The following is an 18,812-nucleotide window of genomic DNA, read 5'->3' on the forward strand; positions in this document are numbered from 1 at the left end:
CAAGTATCTAATCGGAAAGACCATTCCACAATTTGGTCAAAGTCGGAATGAAACTTTTAGAATACTGAGACTTATGATAAAAATGCCAACACCTAAAATTATGTATATGTGTTTTATTAAGTGATAGATTGTATTGTTTAGACTCTAGAATGATGTAAATGCAATGGATGATCATAATAAGGAAATATCTTAAACAACATGAACAAAGATTTAATTGAACGACGTTGCCAGTGATTAGTATCATATCAGGGATACAGAATTTAAAAGACCAATATAAATTGTCTAATAAGTTGAGATAAAAGTCAGGTGTTGAAGACCAGATAGGAGAAAAATATTCAAAACATAGCAAGATTATTGAATTAAAACACTTCCTGTAGATAGTGATGTCAAAAAACTTTAAAGATTTTCTCGTTGTACCCATGTTTTGTGCAATTTAAGAAGAGATAGGCTATATTACTTACAAAACTGAAAGTGCAATCAAGAATTAAATCTAAATTTGAAATAAGCTGCATTCAATTAATGGAACAATGCCAATAAAAAAGATATTGATAAGGAGGATCTGTTAGAGAGTTCATTTCATCCCCATAATCTCCACTTTGGAACTAATTTAGCTAGAAAATTAATGTAAAACATTTTTGGATGATTTAGTTTACTTAGTAGAGAAAAAAAGCAATATGCTTATATCATGCTTACTCGTAGCTAAATTGACTAGTTTAGAATCTTTAAATAGATCTCTATAAATGAAAGCAGAGAACTGAATAATATTTTTCTAATTTTATTGCTTTCAAAGATAGCCTTTCTCTTAGCTCCTAGAATGACTGATATTTTCTGCACAATCTTAAAAAAATATTCTTTACAGTTGTTGGAAAATTAGTGATGCTACTACTTTAGATGCCCTGTTAATTACTGGTCGATTCCTATAATTGCCATATTATATAAAGTTTTGAGTCTGTTGGCAAAACCTCTGGAGACATGTACTTAAGACTACCCAAGTGTCCAGGTTTGCAGTTAGGCTTACTGAAACTTTTCTTAAAATTTCCAACATCCTAGTTAAAAAAAAAAAAAAAAAAAAAAAAAAAAAAAAAAAAAAAAAAACTACTCAGGATATGAAGTCATTATTGGTATTTGAGTATTATTTCACTTTGAATTGAGGTGCTTGTTTTAAAATTTGGTGGTTTTGATTTTGGAACTAATATATTTCTAATTAAGGTAGGAAAATAAATAGTTGGTCATGATGCCGTAGTGATACTAGAAGATAATTTCTATGTATTTGGGGTACTGGTTTTGGCTTATAATCTTCATATTGTGTACATATCGTATTTATCTTGGCCCTGAAAACAAGCTTGCTTCTTATGCAGTCTGTAATACCCGCTTTCATTCAAATCCTTCTTCTTAGTGTAGACCTGTTTTTGCTAGTCATTTAAGAGAGATTTAGCTAATATTAATGTATAATGAGGACGAAGTTATTCTATAATTAAACTCAAAATAGAATTATTGGTAGGTCAAAGATATTATATTCCTCACCAAATATTTGTTTCTAATGTTCCAGGTGTAATTCTTGATTGAGATTTAATTTTACAAAAGGTTATCCTGTTGGCCTCTCCTTCAATTACCCAGATACTGGTATATTGTGAAAATATAATAATTTTGTTTTGCCAAAGTTTGCATATTGCTTTCTTAACTGCTCTTCAGCATCTGGATCTTATCTTGAATTGCAGAAGAGAAACTTAACGTCCATTAAATTTCCAATCTGTGATATAGATCCTAATCTCTGGTACTGTGGTTTAATTTGTTCATTGTACATCCTTTGCATTCAGGCTATATTCCCAATGATGTACTAGCAATGCAGTTAATTCTAATAGTCTTCATTTTTTTATCAGGCTTAAGTTACAGACTTCTTATTCTGTCTTCTTAAACGTTGCAAAATTTTTTCTGAATAATAAAATTGAAATGAAAATTCAGAGGTTCAAACTTTGTGCAAGTGCATTTTTATTGAGTAAGTTTATACTGTGTATGTCTCATTTCAGATGGTATCTGTTACTTATTCTGCTTTTTTATCCGTCCTTATTGGATTTACTGGTATAATTTTTCTTTTACACACGTTGCTTTCCTCATTGGAGCCCCTGGGATTATAGATTTCTTCTTTTACACCACTTTGCTATGTTTAGTTTATAATAATGATAAGGCTATTTATGATTTAGAAAATATTGATCTATTTCATTATCTATTCAACAATTTCACGTACAAAAATCTAGTTATTTTGGTGTCACTCTTTCCTTTGGAATTTAGAGCGTCCTATAACACAGCAACTTACTATAATGTGCATACATCTGCATCTAGAATTAACATCATTACTTGAATGAATAGTTCAACTCCTATTGATACCACGCCTTTCATCCCTATGGACAAGAAAAGGGAGAAGCACTACTGGACCCATCAGGGTTCCTTAGATCAAGATATTTGTCCTAGCTCCTTCTCACCTTGTTAGGATGAGTCTGATTTTATGGAAGCCGAGGCCATAGTTCCTTCTCACCAGATACTAGGAATACTTTAAGAAGTCTTCTCATTACTACAAAGATCATCTTCCATAAGGATTGCAACAGAAGGACAAGTAATGTTTTTTACAAAGGTATAAGTTAATTGGCCTATATCTCTGGAGGAGTATCATGTATTTAAATCTGAAAGAGGATAGTTAGAGCTAAAATGTCCTTGCTTTCCATAGATAGCATAAAGAATCCTCCCCTGTCCTTTCACTTCAAGTCCTTGAAGTGAGCCATTTGGGTCTTCACCCTTAGTGTCATTTAGTAGATTTTCCTTGCTTTATCTCTTTATGTTCCTGTATTACGGCTATTTGAGTCTGTAGTTTTGGATAGATCTCCATGACTTCTCTAATGCCAAGAGGTTTCTAAATCAAATCTTTGATAGGGTTTTTGGAATTGTACACCCGGGGAAATCTATAATGCATTTGAAGGTCTCTCAAGTAAAGTTCCAGAGCAAGCTGAACCAGTTTATAAGTATTTTAGGGAAACATTTTTTCTAGGTAGATCTATATTATCACTCAAAAGAAGAATACCACAATACCCAGACTGTATGGATCATTTACAGTGTCCATAGGGTAAACAATAAGAATATGGAGGCTTGGCACATGAGCTTTGGAGGTGTTGTTAAATGACTTAACTTGGTAATATACATAATGATAAAAGAGTTCATGAAAGAATATTACCGTATACCTAGAAGTTGTGCATCTAATTGTAGGGAACTGACTTATAAAATACAAGAATGAACAAATCCAAAAAAAAGAAGGCTTACAACCATCTAATGAAGATATGGTACCGTTTCTTTGAGGAAATGTACCTCGAGTATTGCACTTAATTTGCAATTTGGTTAATGTAATAAAAATCATAACGTAAATGTTGATGAGGAGGTGAGGAAGTCGAAGACAAATATTTTTCCATGGGACTTACAGCTCATTAATATTTCAGTTGATATTTTATTAGTTACAAGTCTTAAAAGATTCTAAATGTGTGCTATTTTTATTTTACCTTTTTTTCAATCCTTTGTTATGTCATTCCTTTGATTTAGCAATACTTTGTATAGTATATTCATCATTCGCTTATCATGTTACTTCTTTGAACGAATTTCATATATATATATATATATATATATATATATATATATATATATATATATATATATATATATATATATATGTATATGTATGTGTGTGTGTGTGTCGGTGTGTGTTTAGGTGTCACTAATTTTCCTGATTTTGTTGAAAACTTGTCACTGTTATGATATGAAGGCTGTTTACATTTACCTGGTTTATATGGCATATCAGCGTGAGGGTGTCACCCTTCTTGGACGTGCCGCTCATTAGGGCCTGAGATGAGCGCAGTCGGAGTGTCAACGTGAAGATTCACGAACTGAGATAAAACACCAGTTCCTGTGTACATCTGCAATGAATATAAACAGATATTAAACATATATGAAAAGGTCGACAGACATATTATTTTATATAGTTTGGAATATTTCAATGTTTGTTGTAAATATTCAAATGTATGCATGATTGATTACCAAAAAAAGTCATAATTAGTCTAACATTAATGACACTAAAATTCCTTCAGTTCTTTCGTACCTTAAAGAATATAATAATTGACTTGGCCTTATGTTAATTGTTCTTAAATATCCTGATCATGACTTCCATATGTGATAACTAAACTTTTATGAATTTATCCAAGGAACCCTTATTACAGGTTTGAATCAAAATTATTCAAATAATGTATTCAATTGTAATATTTAGAACTGTTTTAAACTTATCATAACATGAGTGCGTTGCTGTTTATTCTGAATCCTAAAAGTATATCAATAGTGGGTTATTTACAGATTACGGAGTTTCACTAGCCTCAACTCTCTGATTAAGAGGAAGTTTACTGATTTACCAAGCCAGAAGGCAAATAAAGAAAGCATTTACCATCTGGATGAGGAAAAGATGCACAAAAACTACACATAATTTATATTTTACTCACAACAGGTAGTGGAGATAAACAAAGAAAATAAATCAAATCCAAACAGAAGCAGTGAATACTATCTTAAGTCATATGAGGAAACGTTTCCTTCAAACCCTAATTGCCTCCTTTGAGAACCAGCTCTGTATGGAAAAAGAATGGTAGAGTAATGTTGTTTATTTAGTCATACCACAGAAATAAAGAAAATATTTCAAAAAAATATCATAGATAATGTATGAGATTTGCATTTAAAATCTATATTAAAATTCCCACCAAAAAAAACAGTTAGTACTCTCTTTTATGACAAAAATAAAGGATTGCTGGAGTCCATCATCCAATCATGAATGCTGATAAAACACAGGCAGTAATACATGTAAAAATCAATCTCAAAGTTGAAAAATAAGTAGTGATTCTGGGGATAAGCGGATTCATCGGCAATTTTGATCATCAAATCTAGTTTGAAATAATGCACATCTTACAAAGACTGACTTGAGTTTTTCATCTATTTAAAGTAAGTGTTATCCACCAGCTGCTTTCCTTCTTTTCCTCTACCTTGAGAGGCAAACAAGTCAGATATTCCTTAGTGATACTCCTAGGTAACTTAAAGTCATCCTGCGAATATTCTGGATAATAGTTATCAGTATCCTTTTAAGAACAGTGGACACATGTTCAGTGATTCCTTGGGTCCATTGAGCCACATACAAATACAGGTATAAGTAATTAAACTACGCATATGTTTATAAAAGCTATAGTCATGAATGATTTCTACAGGGCTATATTTCAAAGGACATGGCTCATAATAAATAGTCAAAGGGAAAAGATAAGGCCCCTATGATATTTGCAGCTATAACACTTAATGGAAGTGATAAAGAACAGCTACTGACCAGCGGATAGGAGGATCAGCAACAAACCTATGTCATGTAAAGAGCTGTAGAAAAAGTAATCATTACACACACCTTACCCGTGAACTTGCAAACCCATCAAAGCTAGTTGATAATGGCACATATCTCTTTGCCCTCCTTGTTGTCATGGAATCCAGAAGTCCCATGATATTTTCCTTCATATCCAATCAAATAAAAAAGGAGGAGCCTTGTATCCACAACACAAAAGCTCCAATCTAAGTTCTTGATGTTTACACTAGCCGAACTATAATTTTGTTCCTGAAACTCTCAAGCATAACATTACATCCGGCTTTCATGAGATAAAAGATGGTGCTTTCCCTGAGAAATCTAATAGGATCTCCAGTATACATTTGTTGAAATGTATGAGGTTATTGATATGCTCATATAGCGTCCTCATATGAAGTGCTAGTCTCAGAAAAGAATACATTGGTGATTCTCCAAGACACAGAAAATGTACAATGATATATATATATATATATATATATATATATATATATATATATATATATATATATATATATATATATATATATATATATATATATATATATATATATATATATACTTTATTTTGTAAAAGAAAAAAGAATGTGTAAAGCTTTTCATTCACAAAACTAAACTAGGGGGATCCATGGCACTGCTTTTAATTCACAAAACTAAATTAATGAGATCCATGGTGCTGCCTCCCGTTTACCAGTTTGTCAAATCGCGGAATCATTTAGTAGGGCTACATCTCATATAATGCTCGGGGTTAAGCTTCTTCCTCGACTTATTTTTTATATGAGTCAGACCCGAGAAACCTTGCTCGCAAAGGTATCTTGTTACAAATGGGAGCAACACTTTCACTGCCTCAACTCCTACTATAGGCTTATCTTTCTTTACCTGAATCCAGAATTAAGAAAGATATACTTCCTCGAAGAGGTCCTTCAACAAATTTTCATTTTGAACCTCAATAAGTTGCTCTGGGAGTCCTGGAAAATATACACCACGCACAGCCTGCATGGGCCCACTGGCAGTCTAACTTGTTTGATAGAGGAGTCATTCCTGTCAGAGACACCAGGAGGAGGTAGGTTGGGGGAAGATGAACATATATAACATATATAACATTTGTTGTTAAAGAAGAATAATTCAGTTAAGTAACTGAAATACGTTGAAACACTGTAAGCATGATAATGTTCCTGTGTCTCTGCAACCCATCAAAATTATCACGCAATCCACCTTTGGGTCCGACCCATTGTTTGAGAGCCACTGAGCTAAAACACTCACTTGCAGTTACGCTGCTCTAGTCTAGTACTTAAGGTCTTTCACCTTCTGTTTTTAACTTTAGTATTATATATTATTATGCCATAACTTCTGTGATTATCCAATTTCATAATTCAAACGGGCCACTTTTCGCCGGTCTCGACTTGGTGCATATAAAGTGGTATCAAGCAGTAGTTTTATTTACCAGATTACAGATTCACATAATTTTCCTCTTAATCCATACCCGCCTTTGCTAAATCATGAGAAATAAAAGTACAGTTTTCTATTAAGATATGTCAACAAACGCTTATGTACTGCTACATGCTGAGCATGGGTCCAAATCCCACAGATACTTTCTCTTAAAATATTTAGCAACAATATAAGGTATGTTAAAGTTTAGGCTACCGAGTAGTTAGACGGAGATTATACAGAGTTCTTAACTCCTCAGTTGGTTGAAGGGATTCAAACACAAAAATGGCAGCAGGCTTACACATTTATTAATATTTATTATGAACAGTTTAACACAATCAAATCAATGTTATACAGTGTTATCTGGGTGATCTCTCTAGAGATAATGAAGAGAACAGAGATATAAGAGAATAAGGGAAACTTGATTTTTATCCGCCTTCCCATGTCTGTTGTATAGCTGAGTTTCAAGGGAGATACGTCATCCTGTAACTGAAACTATTCTTTATACTGCATATCCTATAAAGGCAGCCCCGGTTATGCATTAGCTATTAATCATGTGATACAGTATTCAGCAAAAATGGTGATACTTTTGTCTTTTTGCATTGGACAAGCATTTTTTTCTCAAGTTACTACTTAGTATTAATATTTATATTCACTTTGTAAACATGTATTTATGAGGCAACATTGGTATATTGCTATGCAGAATTTTATTACTGAAAAAATATTAGATCATTAAAAAACATTTTATGTTCAAATAATATATCAAATAAAATTAGATACTAAATGTAACATGAATCCCTCCATTACCATAGTTTAATGGTAACAATTTATATATTTGGGATATGAATTTAAAGTTTTCATTTTTGCTTATGTCGATGTGTGTAAATAGAAAATGTTAGTTATTATTGCGATTTTGATACTTGTAATAAATTATCATAATCCATAGCTTAGGTTTTCTTCAGCTCCACGAAAAAAATGATAAATAAATAAGCAAATACGCAAGAGATGATTTATCTTTGCTATTAAAAATATAATCAATTCCAGCTCCCTATTATTATCTTACTTTCACTTTATGAGCGGAAGACTATTATCAGGTACATAATCACCCACAGCTATTATGTATAGAGTTTATAGAAAGCCCATAACAACCTACCTTGAATAATAATAATAATAATAATAATAATAATAATAATAATAATAATAATAACAAAAGGAAACAGAGATTTCAGACCTCCGCCAACGAATATTGCCATCATTTTACTCGAGTCTACGGACGAAACACCTCTTTTTTTCCTATGCCGACCGTGGATAAATGTACTCCTCAAATACACATGCTGACTGTAGACTGCGAAAAATGTAAATCCAGATCTAAAATCCGGATTCGGATCCGGATAATTTAATGGGGTAGTCCATGACCTAAGAGCTGTATGTAGGTGAATTTTTTTCTCAAAATCCTTCTAATAGTTTTAAAATAATCATGTCCACAGACAGACACACAGGCCAATTGATAGATAAACTGACTCAATTTTATGACCCCTTGGAGGAGGTAATAATAATAATAATAATAATAATAATAATAGTGCTCTAGTCTAGGCCTATATTTTGGCTTTATAAAATACTAGGGCCTAGGCTATGGGTCAAATAGCATGAAATCTTGTAACTTATAAAGGGTGTCTATCAGGTCATGAAGTAGGATTAGGGAAATTCCTCCACAGTCTGGTTGTAGTACACTTCCGACCTTGGTCTATAGGCTTAATAAAGAATACATAATCAAGAGCGGAGTTCAAATTGCCTAAGAGTAAGGCGAGGGTATCATTATTTTCTTGGTATAATATGAAAATGAAAGCTGTTGAAATGTTGAGAGAGAGAGAGAGAGAGAGAGAGAGAGAGAGAGAGAGAGAGAGAGAGAGAGAGCGATGTATAGTATTTAGTATGCGAGTTTAGGCTGTTTATTCCTTCTGGAAATAATGTCAACAAATCTATTACTTATGTTTCTCGCACACATAGAATCCCAAATTGATAAAAATTGGCTTATGATGGCTTGTCTGCTATTGAGAGCGGCAAATGATCATGGAAACGAATGCTTCGTTATGAGTTTGTTACTCTCCGTTACCTTTTGGTGTTGCGCAGCTCGGTCTCCCACCTCCTAAGATGACTTTTCAATCTTTCTCCTCCATTGTATCGTCATCTACAATCAGTCGTTTCGTCGATGTTAAGAAGAGTGGTTATGTCTATTTTTGTTGGAAAATCTGCTTAAATATTGCTCAACTAAAGTTATAGTTTCCGGTAGCCATTGAGTAGCTCCAATTATGTTTGACAGATATCTAGACGAGTTGACTACTTTGAGAGTGTCACATGACACTGCCGGTTGATGTCTGGTTAGACACCGCCCTCAACTAAATCTCTGATACTTTCATTACGCTGAATACATTATTATTACTATTATTATTATTATTATTATTATTATTATTATTATTATTATTATCAGGTATTTAGGCTTTTCTTTTTTACCATATTTAAAGGTTATTGTGATATTTTTCCATAATGATTTAGCTAATATTTTGATAAAAGAAATCTAGCATTAATGCTTTATATCCGTCCTTAATGAATTGCATCGTTGATTGAGCAGATTTCAAAATGTTTCGTCGCTGGAACTTAGTCTTATTAGAAATGTGAAGGATGTAAGAGTTGTCAGTTAGTGACTTTCAAACGAAAATCAACGGATTAGGGTACCATGACTTTTGCTGCACACTGTACATCATCAAAACCTGTGTCCCAAGATGCTCCTAAGGGTCTTTGTTGTATATATATATATATATATATATATATATAATATTAGGTTGTTACTGAAATTGTTACTGTTCTTTTCATAAAAATATTTTAATAAATAAACCCATAATCACAGATATATAAGTTAATTTCTGACGTCACTTCTGTTCTAACTCCCACGTATGCACACATGCTCGATACTATGCGTTCTGGATTCTTCTAGATTTCCTTCAATGCATCGCATTTTTCCTCTACCGTAATAAAAAAAATGCACCGCATTAGCTTCTTCTGCGTTGAAGTACAATCATTAAAAATCACACTTCATTTACGTACTTGATATATATGTATATATGACTCTGAACAATTACGTAACAATAACTTATATCGATAATAATAATAGTTAAAACGCCACTATTACTACTTATATCACTGTGATTATTAAAAGACACATACTTCATAAGCCTCACCTCATGAGCTTATTTCTAATAATTCTTTCCGTTGGCTTCATTATAATAATGAGTCTTAACCTTAAGACATTTGATGTTACCTTTAGTGTCAAGTTTTCTATTTTATAGTAATTGAAAAATACACGTTTAGAATATTAATATTTATCTGACTGTCTGCAGCTTCTAGAATCTTTATTTTTTCAAATATTTTCATCTTAAATGCTGATTTTCTTCTTCCCAACTCATAACATGATCATTGCTCCTGTGTGATCAACCTATATTTTACATGTAATTTTGAATATTGCCTTTAGTATCAGTGCAATGAGAATAAGTGTACTATTTGCTTACTGAATATCAGAATCCAAATTCATTAAGGTGCAACATTATCCCAGCACTCTGTGGAAGAAGTGTTTTATAATTGGTCCGTGGATAATGCAAAAGAATGTTCTTGGCAATATTATTGATGCTGTTGCTTCGAAATTTAAGAGGGTGTGATATTCCATAAGAATGTGCCATAGAGCATAAATCTAGTTTTCCATGCCTATATTTTCTTTAGAGACTAAACAATTATGTTTCTCTTTTTATTGATTCAGAAGTGCAAGAAATGATTCTGGTGGTAGCTGTTACCGCTCTACTTAAAAAATGAAACAGGAGCATTGTTACAATAGTCAAATGAACCTATTAATAGTGTCAAAGAGCTTAGGTCTTTCTGTTCACCTATTCTGACATTGCCTGATGGTGATAAAACTTTACTCCCGAGGACTGATGCTTCAAAGGAAGCAATGGGGGCTGTGTTGTTACAGAAAACTGATAGTTTCTCAATAACAGTCTATTATTATTATTATTATTATTATTATTATTATTATTATTATTATTATTATTATTATTATTATTATTATTATTATTATTATTCCCTAGTTGAAAAAAAAGCAAGATTCTATTAGCCCAGGGGTTCCAACAGGGCAAATATCCCAGCGTGGAAACGAAACAAGGAAAAAGTAAACTTTTTTAAGAACAGTAACATTAAGATAAATATCTCCTATGTAAACTATAAGAACTGTAACAAAACAAGAGAAAGAGAAATAAGATAGAATAGTGTGCTCGAGTGTATCCTCAAGCAAGAGAACTCTGACCCAAGACAGTGGAAGACCATGGTACAGAGGGTATGTCACTACCCAAGACTAGAGAACAATCGTTTTATTTTGGAGTGTCCTTCTCCTAGAAGAGCTTCTTACCATAACTAAAGAGTCTCTTCTACACTTACCAAGAGGAAAGTGGCCACTGAAAAATTACACTGTAGTAACCTCATGTGTGAATAAGAATTGTTTGGCAATCTCAGTGTTATCAGGTGTATGAGGACAGAGGAAAAGATGTAAAGAATAGGCCAGTCTATTCAGTATGTGTGTGTAGGCAAAGGAAAAAATGAACCGTAACCTTTTCCAGAAACTCTGGAACAGGAAAACGTATTTTCTCCATATTGATCAAATATTTTCCATAGTTTGTGTAACACAAAGATTCTAGTACCTGTTTGATAAAGAGTTTTCTGGCTAAACAGAAAAATTATCACTTACCTACTGTATTTGAAGAACCTTAAGAATAAGAATGACAGGTTACTCAGAGGGTCATTGAGCAGGCAAACTTTTCTTTCATGTATAGTGTATGAAAAGGAAGGACAATATTGGAGCTCATATGTTGAGTCCATTTTTTAATATATGTATTTAATTGTTTGCTCATTCTTGGCATAAGGCATTGGTGATATTTCATAGCCATAAACAAACTTGTTAATAGATGTAGCAATCCTGGTATCTCTTTTTCTAAATATGGTACGATCAACTTCTTTTACTGATTTGTTTTTGATAAATTTCTTCCTCAGAAAATATTTGCATCATTACTGTACGGAAGTCTAACTTCAACACCATTTTTCTTCTTCTTCTTTCTCTCTCTCTCTCTCTCTCTCTCTCTCTCTCTCTCTCTCTCTCTCTCTCTCTCTCTCTCTCTCTCTCTCTCTCTCTCGCAACATTTAGCATCCTTTGTCTAGAATCTCCTCTCTTTTTCTCTTACTCTTTTTTTTCCTCGTTAAATTCAGCATTTTCTATAAAAAGCTAGTCTCTCTCTGGCACCCTCTTTGTCTCCCGTAATTTTCCATATCTTAGCACAGAGCTAGTCTTCTTGTTTGTCCCCCTCTCTGCACCCGGCATTTGTTGTCACAAAATCATTCATACTACTACTCTCTCTCTCTCTCTCTCTCTCTCTCTCTCTCTCTCTCTCTCTCTCTCTCTCTCTCTCTCTCTCTCTCTCTCTCTCTCTCTCACTGAATGTCTTGCTTTCATCTTTTGTGTCAAACCCAACAACACACACAGTAATAATTATGTCATTGAATCTTTGGTGTGCAATGTTAAAAAAAAAATTCATATTGAGACGTCGCAGTTGGCTATGGTTTGCCATACGTAATTATTTAGCGTATGATATGGATGATTTATTGCCAATGTGAATGTGAAATAATAACTTTAGAGGATTAGATTTTATGGTTCATTATATTTATATGTATTCAAAAGGAATTCGGACCCATTTAAAGGATTTTTCTATGATCCATTACAACATACAGATTTCAAATAACGACTTGGGTCAGTTGTGCAATAGTATAAGCTATGAAAAGGGTGAAACATTTTTAAGAATAATTTCATGAAAGTTATGAATACTTTATTATTATTATTATTATTATTATTATTATTATTATTATTATTATTATTATTATTATTATTATTATTATTTGCTAAGCTACAACCCTAGTTGGGAAAGTTATAATCCCACGGGCACCAACAGGAAAAATAGCTCAGTGAGGAAAGGGAACATGGAAAATATTAACTTTTTAAGAACAGAAACTTTAAAATAATATTTTCCCATATAAACTATTAAAATATTAACAAAACAAGAGGAAGATAAATATGATAGAATAGTGTGCCCGAGTGTACCCTCAAGCAAGAGAACTCCAACCTAAGACAGTGGAAGACCATAGTACCGAGGTTATGGCACTACCTAAGACTGGTGAACAATGTTTTGATTTTGGAGTGTCCTTCTCCTAGAAGAGCTTCTTACCAAAGCTAAAGAGTCTCTTCTACTCTTACCAAGAGGAAAATGTCGACTGAACAATTACTGTGCAGTAGTTAACCCCTTGAGAGAAGAAAAACTGTTTAGTAATCTCAATGTTGTCAGGTGTATGAAGACGGAAGAAAATGTGTATAGAATAGGCCAGACTATTCGGTGACTGTGTAGGCAACGGGAAAATGAACCGTAACCAGAGACAAGGATCCAATGTAGTACTGAGTGTCCAGTCAAAGGGCCCCATAACTCTCTAGTGGTTAGATCTCAACGGGTGGTTGGTGCCCAGACTAACCTACTACCTATTACGAGAAAAAACAAAGTAAAAGTAACAGATCACAGCACCACTTGATCTAGATAATAATTTAAAAGGAAAACCATTGAATAATGGCCTCAGAAAGTGCCCAAAATATTTTCCATAACTATAGGCTGGTGGAATGATGCAAGGGTAGTCTTCAAAACATAATGATCTTATCTCTTAAAAAAATGTCGAGCTAAAAGGTGGAATAAGATAAAGCTAGTAGTGACGTTAACTAAATTTCCATATGTAATAGGAAAAAGTATGAAAGGATAATTAAGGTGGAATATGGATAACTTCTGTTTCATTTTACTGAGTAATGACATTAGAAACGATAGAAGATGGAGCCTCCAAGAAACTCTAGAGTTAGATTCAGTTGAGAGAATTGTTTAATGAGGTGTTTGTTGTTCTTTCTAAAATTCAATATTTTCAGGAATCTAACAGATTATCAACAATTATTTCTAACTAGAAATATAAGTAACGTATAAATTTATGTGTATTTGAGATGTTTTCAAGATTTATGTGAAAATGGGTATGTTAAATTGAAAATCTCTCAGATATAATTTTAGACATTTTGTAATATAGCTAGGCTACATTATGCATGTGTATTGAGTTGTTTAGTACTGTATATCTTTGCACAAAGATGTATATATCCTAACTTAATTTTTGATATTTGTATATCATAATGATATTTTCTTTATGTGATTTGAAAGATCCAAAATTTAGTATGTCTTTAGTGTTGCTTTCTATTTACAGGTGATATTATTGAGGATATGCAAAAGATTACAGAGGCAACTGTGATACAGGTCATAGAATGCGTTATTGAAATGTGTACGCTACCCAAAGAATTCAAAAGTGTAGGGAACTGAAAGAAGTGTCAAAGGTAAATTAAGAAATATGTATAGATATTAATATTTCAAATGACACTCGGATGAAATTTATGCAATTCCCAAACCTCCTTAGTTCGAGTTTCATAAGATTACATTGCACCAAGTTTTTATCAATGTAAGTATTGTATGTGTCATTTTCTGATGATATAGACTTTTCCCCTGTAGATAAATATTTCAGTACTATGCTAGTTTAATCAATAACTTGTTTAGTTCAATTTATCATTACACATATTAAAATTTTTATGCTTTCATGAACTCTGACTCTATTTGGGAAATTAAGTAACCTAATCTAAATTATCCATATCATAGCCAAATATACTCTGCTCTGATTCAGCTAAGAGGGCATACTCGACATGACACTAGGTTTTTTAATGATATAAATATGTAAAAACGTGCAAAGCAGGCAACTAGGTAACATGCCATTTTTCTATACCAGCATAAAAAAAATAATTATATCAACAATGTAGAAGGTGAGCTTAATTTAAGCTACTAGTGTACATGACCCGTAAAAAGAAAATATAACTATACAATTAGATAGATATGCAAACATGCAAAACACGCACCCCTACCCGAGGGACGAGGACAGCAGAACGTGACCGAGAAGTAATATACATACATACATACACATACACACACACACACACACATATATATATATATATATATATATATATGTATATATATATATATATATATACATGTATATATATATATATATATATATATATATATATATATATATATATATATATATACAGTTGAACACTTGTTCTTTATTATATAAGGGGGACTATGTTTTATATGCTTTAAATCCTTGTTAAATCAATATAAATTCACGATTAATAGCAAAGCATAATCAATTTCGTAAACGTTTCATTTCTTAGCATAAGTGGCGTATAGGATTATTCAAATAACTATATTTTTCCTTGAGTATAGGCCTGTAACGGGCGTCTACCAATCATTTGATTAACTAGGTCATGTTTGTTACACCACTCAGTTCAAGTCATATTATTTTACACTGGAAACTTTATCCTGATTTCACGTCGGTATGTTCAGTAGGTTTAAGTTTTAATGAAATAGGGTGCATGCAGTGTACAACTGCATTAATAATAACCAAAGTTTAGTTGTATGAACTGTGTACGCGTTCGATCAAATTTCAGAACATACTGAGAAAGTTGACTAAATCATCTAACTCTGATATTTGAAATAAAAGAACAATGGCCAAAGGGAAAATGGAAATAAAACTGGTGTAATTCACAGACGTGGCTAAACTGTCTTGAACTTCTTAATTTACATGTGCACAGATGATAACAGTTCCCTCTCACACACACGCACACTTTTGGGTAATTTTCTTCCTCTAAATGACACCATTTCAGTTCTTAGGTGAAGTTAGACTTCTTAATTACCACATTGGTTATGAAAAGTTCGTCAGATTTTCCCACATGTCTCAGAGTCGCATAACTTGCATATTTTGACTGAGAAAAATAGGATAGAACCCTATGACGGTCAAAAATGTTTTTTATTCTTTGCTTTTGCTATTCCTTGGTACTTCTTAAAGGCTTTAATATCAAAATGGATGTAGCCGTTGAAATTTAAGTATACACTTCTACACACACATACTGTGCATACCTACACATGTACACACACACACACACACATATATATATATATATATATATATATCATGTGCGGAGTGAATGCCTACGGACAGAATGGCTACGGACAGAATGCCTACGGACTAAATGCCTGACGGAGTGAATGACAAACTGACAAAATTCATAATGAACAAAAGGCCTACAACAAATTTTCATAATAATAATGCCAAAAGAGGGATCTAAAATAACACAGTTAATGAAGGATGAGAACATTTCTCTATTGAAAGGTACATGATCATTACAATGACACCATTAAAAAATTTAATTACAGACATGAGGAGTTACTTTGGTAATTAGGCTGAGGTAAACTATTTTTAAGAACTAGAATCTACACACACACATATACACACACTCCCTTTCTCTTTCCCTGTATATATATATATATATATATATATATCTATATCTATATATATATATATATATATATACAGATTCTTCTTCTAAATTATCCTTAGGTAATTTATTTCTCTCTTTGTGAAATTCCTCTTCTTTTAATAAGTTATTTTTCCCTTATAATCATAAAAAATTATGTGCATTAGGCATTTTGTCCGTTAGTCATTCAGTCCGTTGGGCATTTAGTCCGTAGGCATTCTGTCTGTTTACTATATATATATATATATATATATACACACACATATTCTTCCGACGCTGGTCTAATGTAGAGTAAATACAATAGTTTATTCATGATTTACTTATATATTTCATTTGTGCATTGAAGAGATGAATAGCTAGCTTTAAAGAATAGTTCCTCTCGTGTAGACGTTAATTTATTATGTAAATTACATAACACTTTCGTCGTTAATTTCATTGTATTCTATATTCAAGTCAGTATATGTAATTTTACGTTATTTTTACGAGTTAACTTTTTAATTTTACCTATTTTTGCTAAAAAGTGTTACATAATATGTTTGAGAGTGTTATGTAACAGTACAAGATAAAAACAAGGGCTTATGTAATGTTTATTCTACTTTTATGAGATATTGCGTCATGTTTGTGAGAGAATACTTAATATGCCCCGTGCTTTGGAAAATTCGCGAAAAACCTAGTGATAAGCCTTATCTTTTTTTTTTTTTTTTTTTTTTTTTTTTTTTTTTTTTTTCGGAGACCAAAGGTGGACGAAGCTAGCTGACAGGGAGTCACCTCGCTGTGAGTGATAGTTGCACAGTAAACCCCGGATTCGTCTCCTTGGTGTCTGACGCCTTAGCCCTGCCCCCACGCTTGAATAACTCACTCTCCTGGACTCTTCTGGAAATAACCAAGTTTTATATATAAAGGCAACCCCAGGGTTGCATAGATAGATAGAGAATTACAGCCTAAAGACAGCCATCTCCCCATCTCTCTCTGAATCTCGCATGCAGCTCAGTGTATTATTTTAAAACTGTTCAGCTATATAACGAAGTTCTGGTGTGACGAGTCTTTGTAATCATAGTAAGTACTTATAAAAATTCTCTTAAGATTCGGCCACACCGAACGCGACTAGCAGCGTGGTTCGAGGGAAGAAGTTCCCGTCTCAAATTGAAACCTAAGGTATAATATTAGGGTGGCCATATTGGAGGCGCGTGAAGCCTCTGACCACTGCAGCTGCCGCCAAGCTATATTTTATGTTTAAGAAAGCCGTGGCGGGGTCGAGAGTCATCACCCAGGATTACACCATTTTCATCAGTTTCTGAAGGGGTACGTGTTCAGTTGTTCGTTTCCAGCACGGCTAATAAAAACTTTATTGGGGGAGGATGTTTCGGAGAATGAAAATAAGTTAAATAAATAGAAGATTTGACAATGAACTACAAATGGGCTTATGCTTTTTGTGCTTTGGCAACCTAATTAATAACCATATGTATATATATTATATATATATATATATAACCACAAAAAGTCTGAAAGATTAAGTAGTGAAATTTCATATATTAAAAAAAAATGTATGTACCTTTAAACAATATAACTTATGCAAATACTAGTTAATGCTGAAATAAAAGGGACAATGATTTTTTGATAATTTCATTAGGTTTGGAGCAATTATAATGGCTGGTAAGAGACATTGAGGTTGTCTATAGTTCGACGTTTGTTTTGTGAGCTGAATCTAAGAAGGCTGTTGACAACAAAGAATCAAAAGACTTGGTGCCATTCGCAGATATTCATAAAATTCGTCGTCGTATAAACAAGACTGGCAATATTAATTGTAAAATTAAATTATTTTCCCTTCTCTGTTTATTAAAATCGTGAATCCAAACTCTTGTATAATCTATTGTTCAGTTTAAAACGAAGGTTATCAATCAGTAGTAAATTTCCTATTCAAACACCATCGTGTCATGTTTGCGAGAGGTCATCTTCGACTGGTGAGAGCGAGAAGATATAGAGGTGTGGCGGTTCCGGTGTGGCCACACAACATTTTGTCGGTGGGCCTGTTTGCCCAAGTCATGCCTCTATCTCAACGCTCATTGCGTGCAGTGTGGCCTTGGCCTTAGAGTTTTTGTAAATGGCCTTGTAGGAAGGGTCTAGGTTCTTGTATTATGATCTGGTTATCTGTTACCATTAAGTGTCAAACATAAGTACTGTATTCAGATTTAATTTGAAGTGAAAAAGATGATTGTATAATTTTCACAATTATTTTTTTGTTTTACTCCAAGGTTTATTTACATTCAATTTTCAGTCAAGTGGTTATATAATTTTCAGATCATAACACTTCTGTCTTAATTTAAGTTTTGTTCGGAATTAATATTTTGCGTTATTTATTTGATTTATGTATATTCTTTCAAATTGTTGTAATTTATATGGAATAATATTTATTTTTGTGAAAAGTGCATTATTTCCATCCTCAGT

The 18,812-nt window shown here is 32.8% G+C and overlaps 1 protein-coding gene across 2 annotated transcripts in view; it reads right to left on the minus strand.

Moving 5' to 3' along the window:
* LOC137654693 (integrator complex subunit 12-like) overlaps positions 1-18,812 on the minus strand; it is a 208,321-nt gene that overhangs the window by 47,931 nt on the left and 141,578 nt on the right. For both annotated transcript variants that reach the window (XM_068388580.1, XM_068388582.1), the window contains exon 2: positions 3,818-3,953. In XM_068388580.1, coding sequence (XP_068244681.1) covers positions 3,818-3,874 — 57 coding nt within the window. In that variant the 5' untranslated portion in view covers positions 3,875-3,953. The remainder of the gene's footprint in view (positions 1-3,817; positions 3,954-18,812) is intronic.

Source organism: Palaemon carinicauda, chromosome 15 (assembly GCF_036898095.1).
Source record: "Palaemon carinicauda isolate YSFRI2023 chromosome 15, ASM3689809v2, whole genome shotgun sequence".
NCBI lineage: Eukaryota > Metazoa > Arthropoda > Malacostraca > Decapoda > Palaemonidae > Palaemon > Palaemon carinicauda.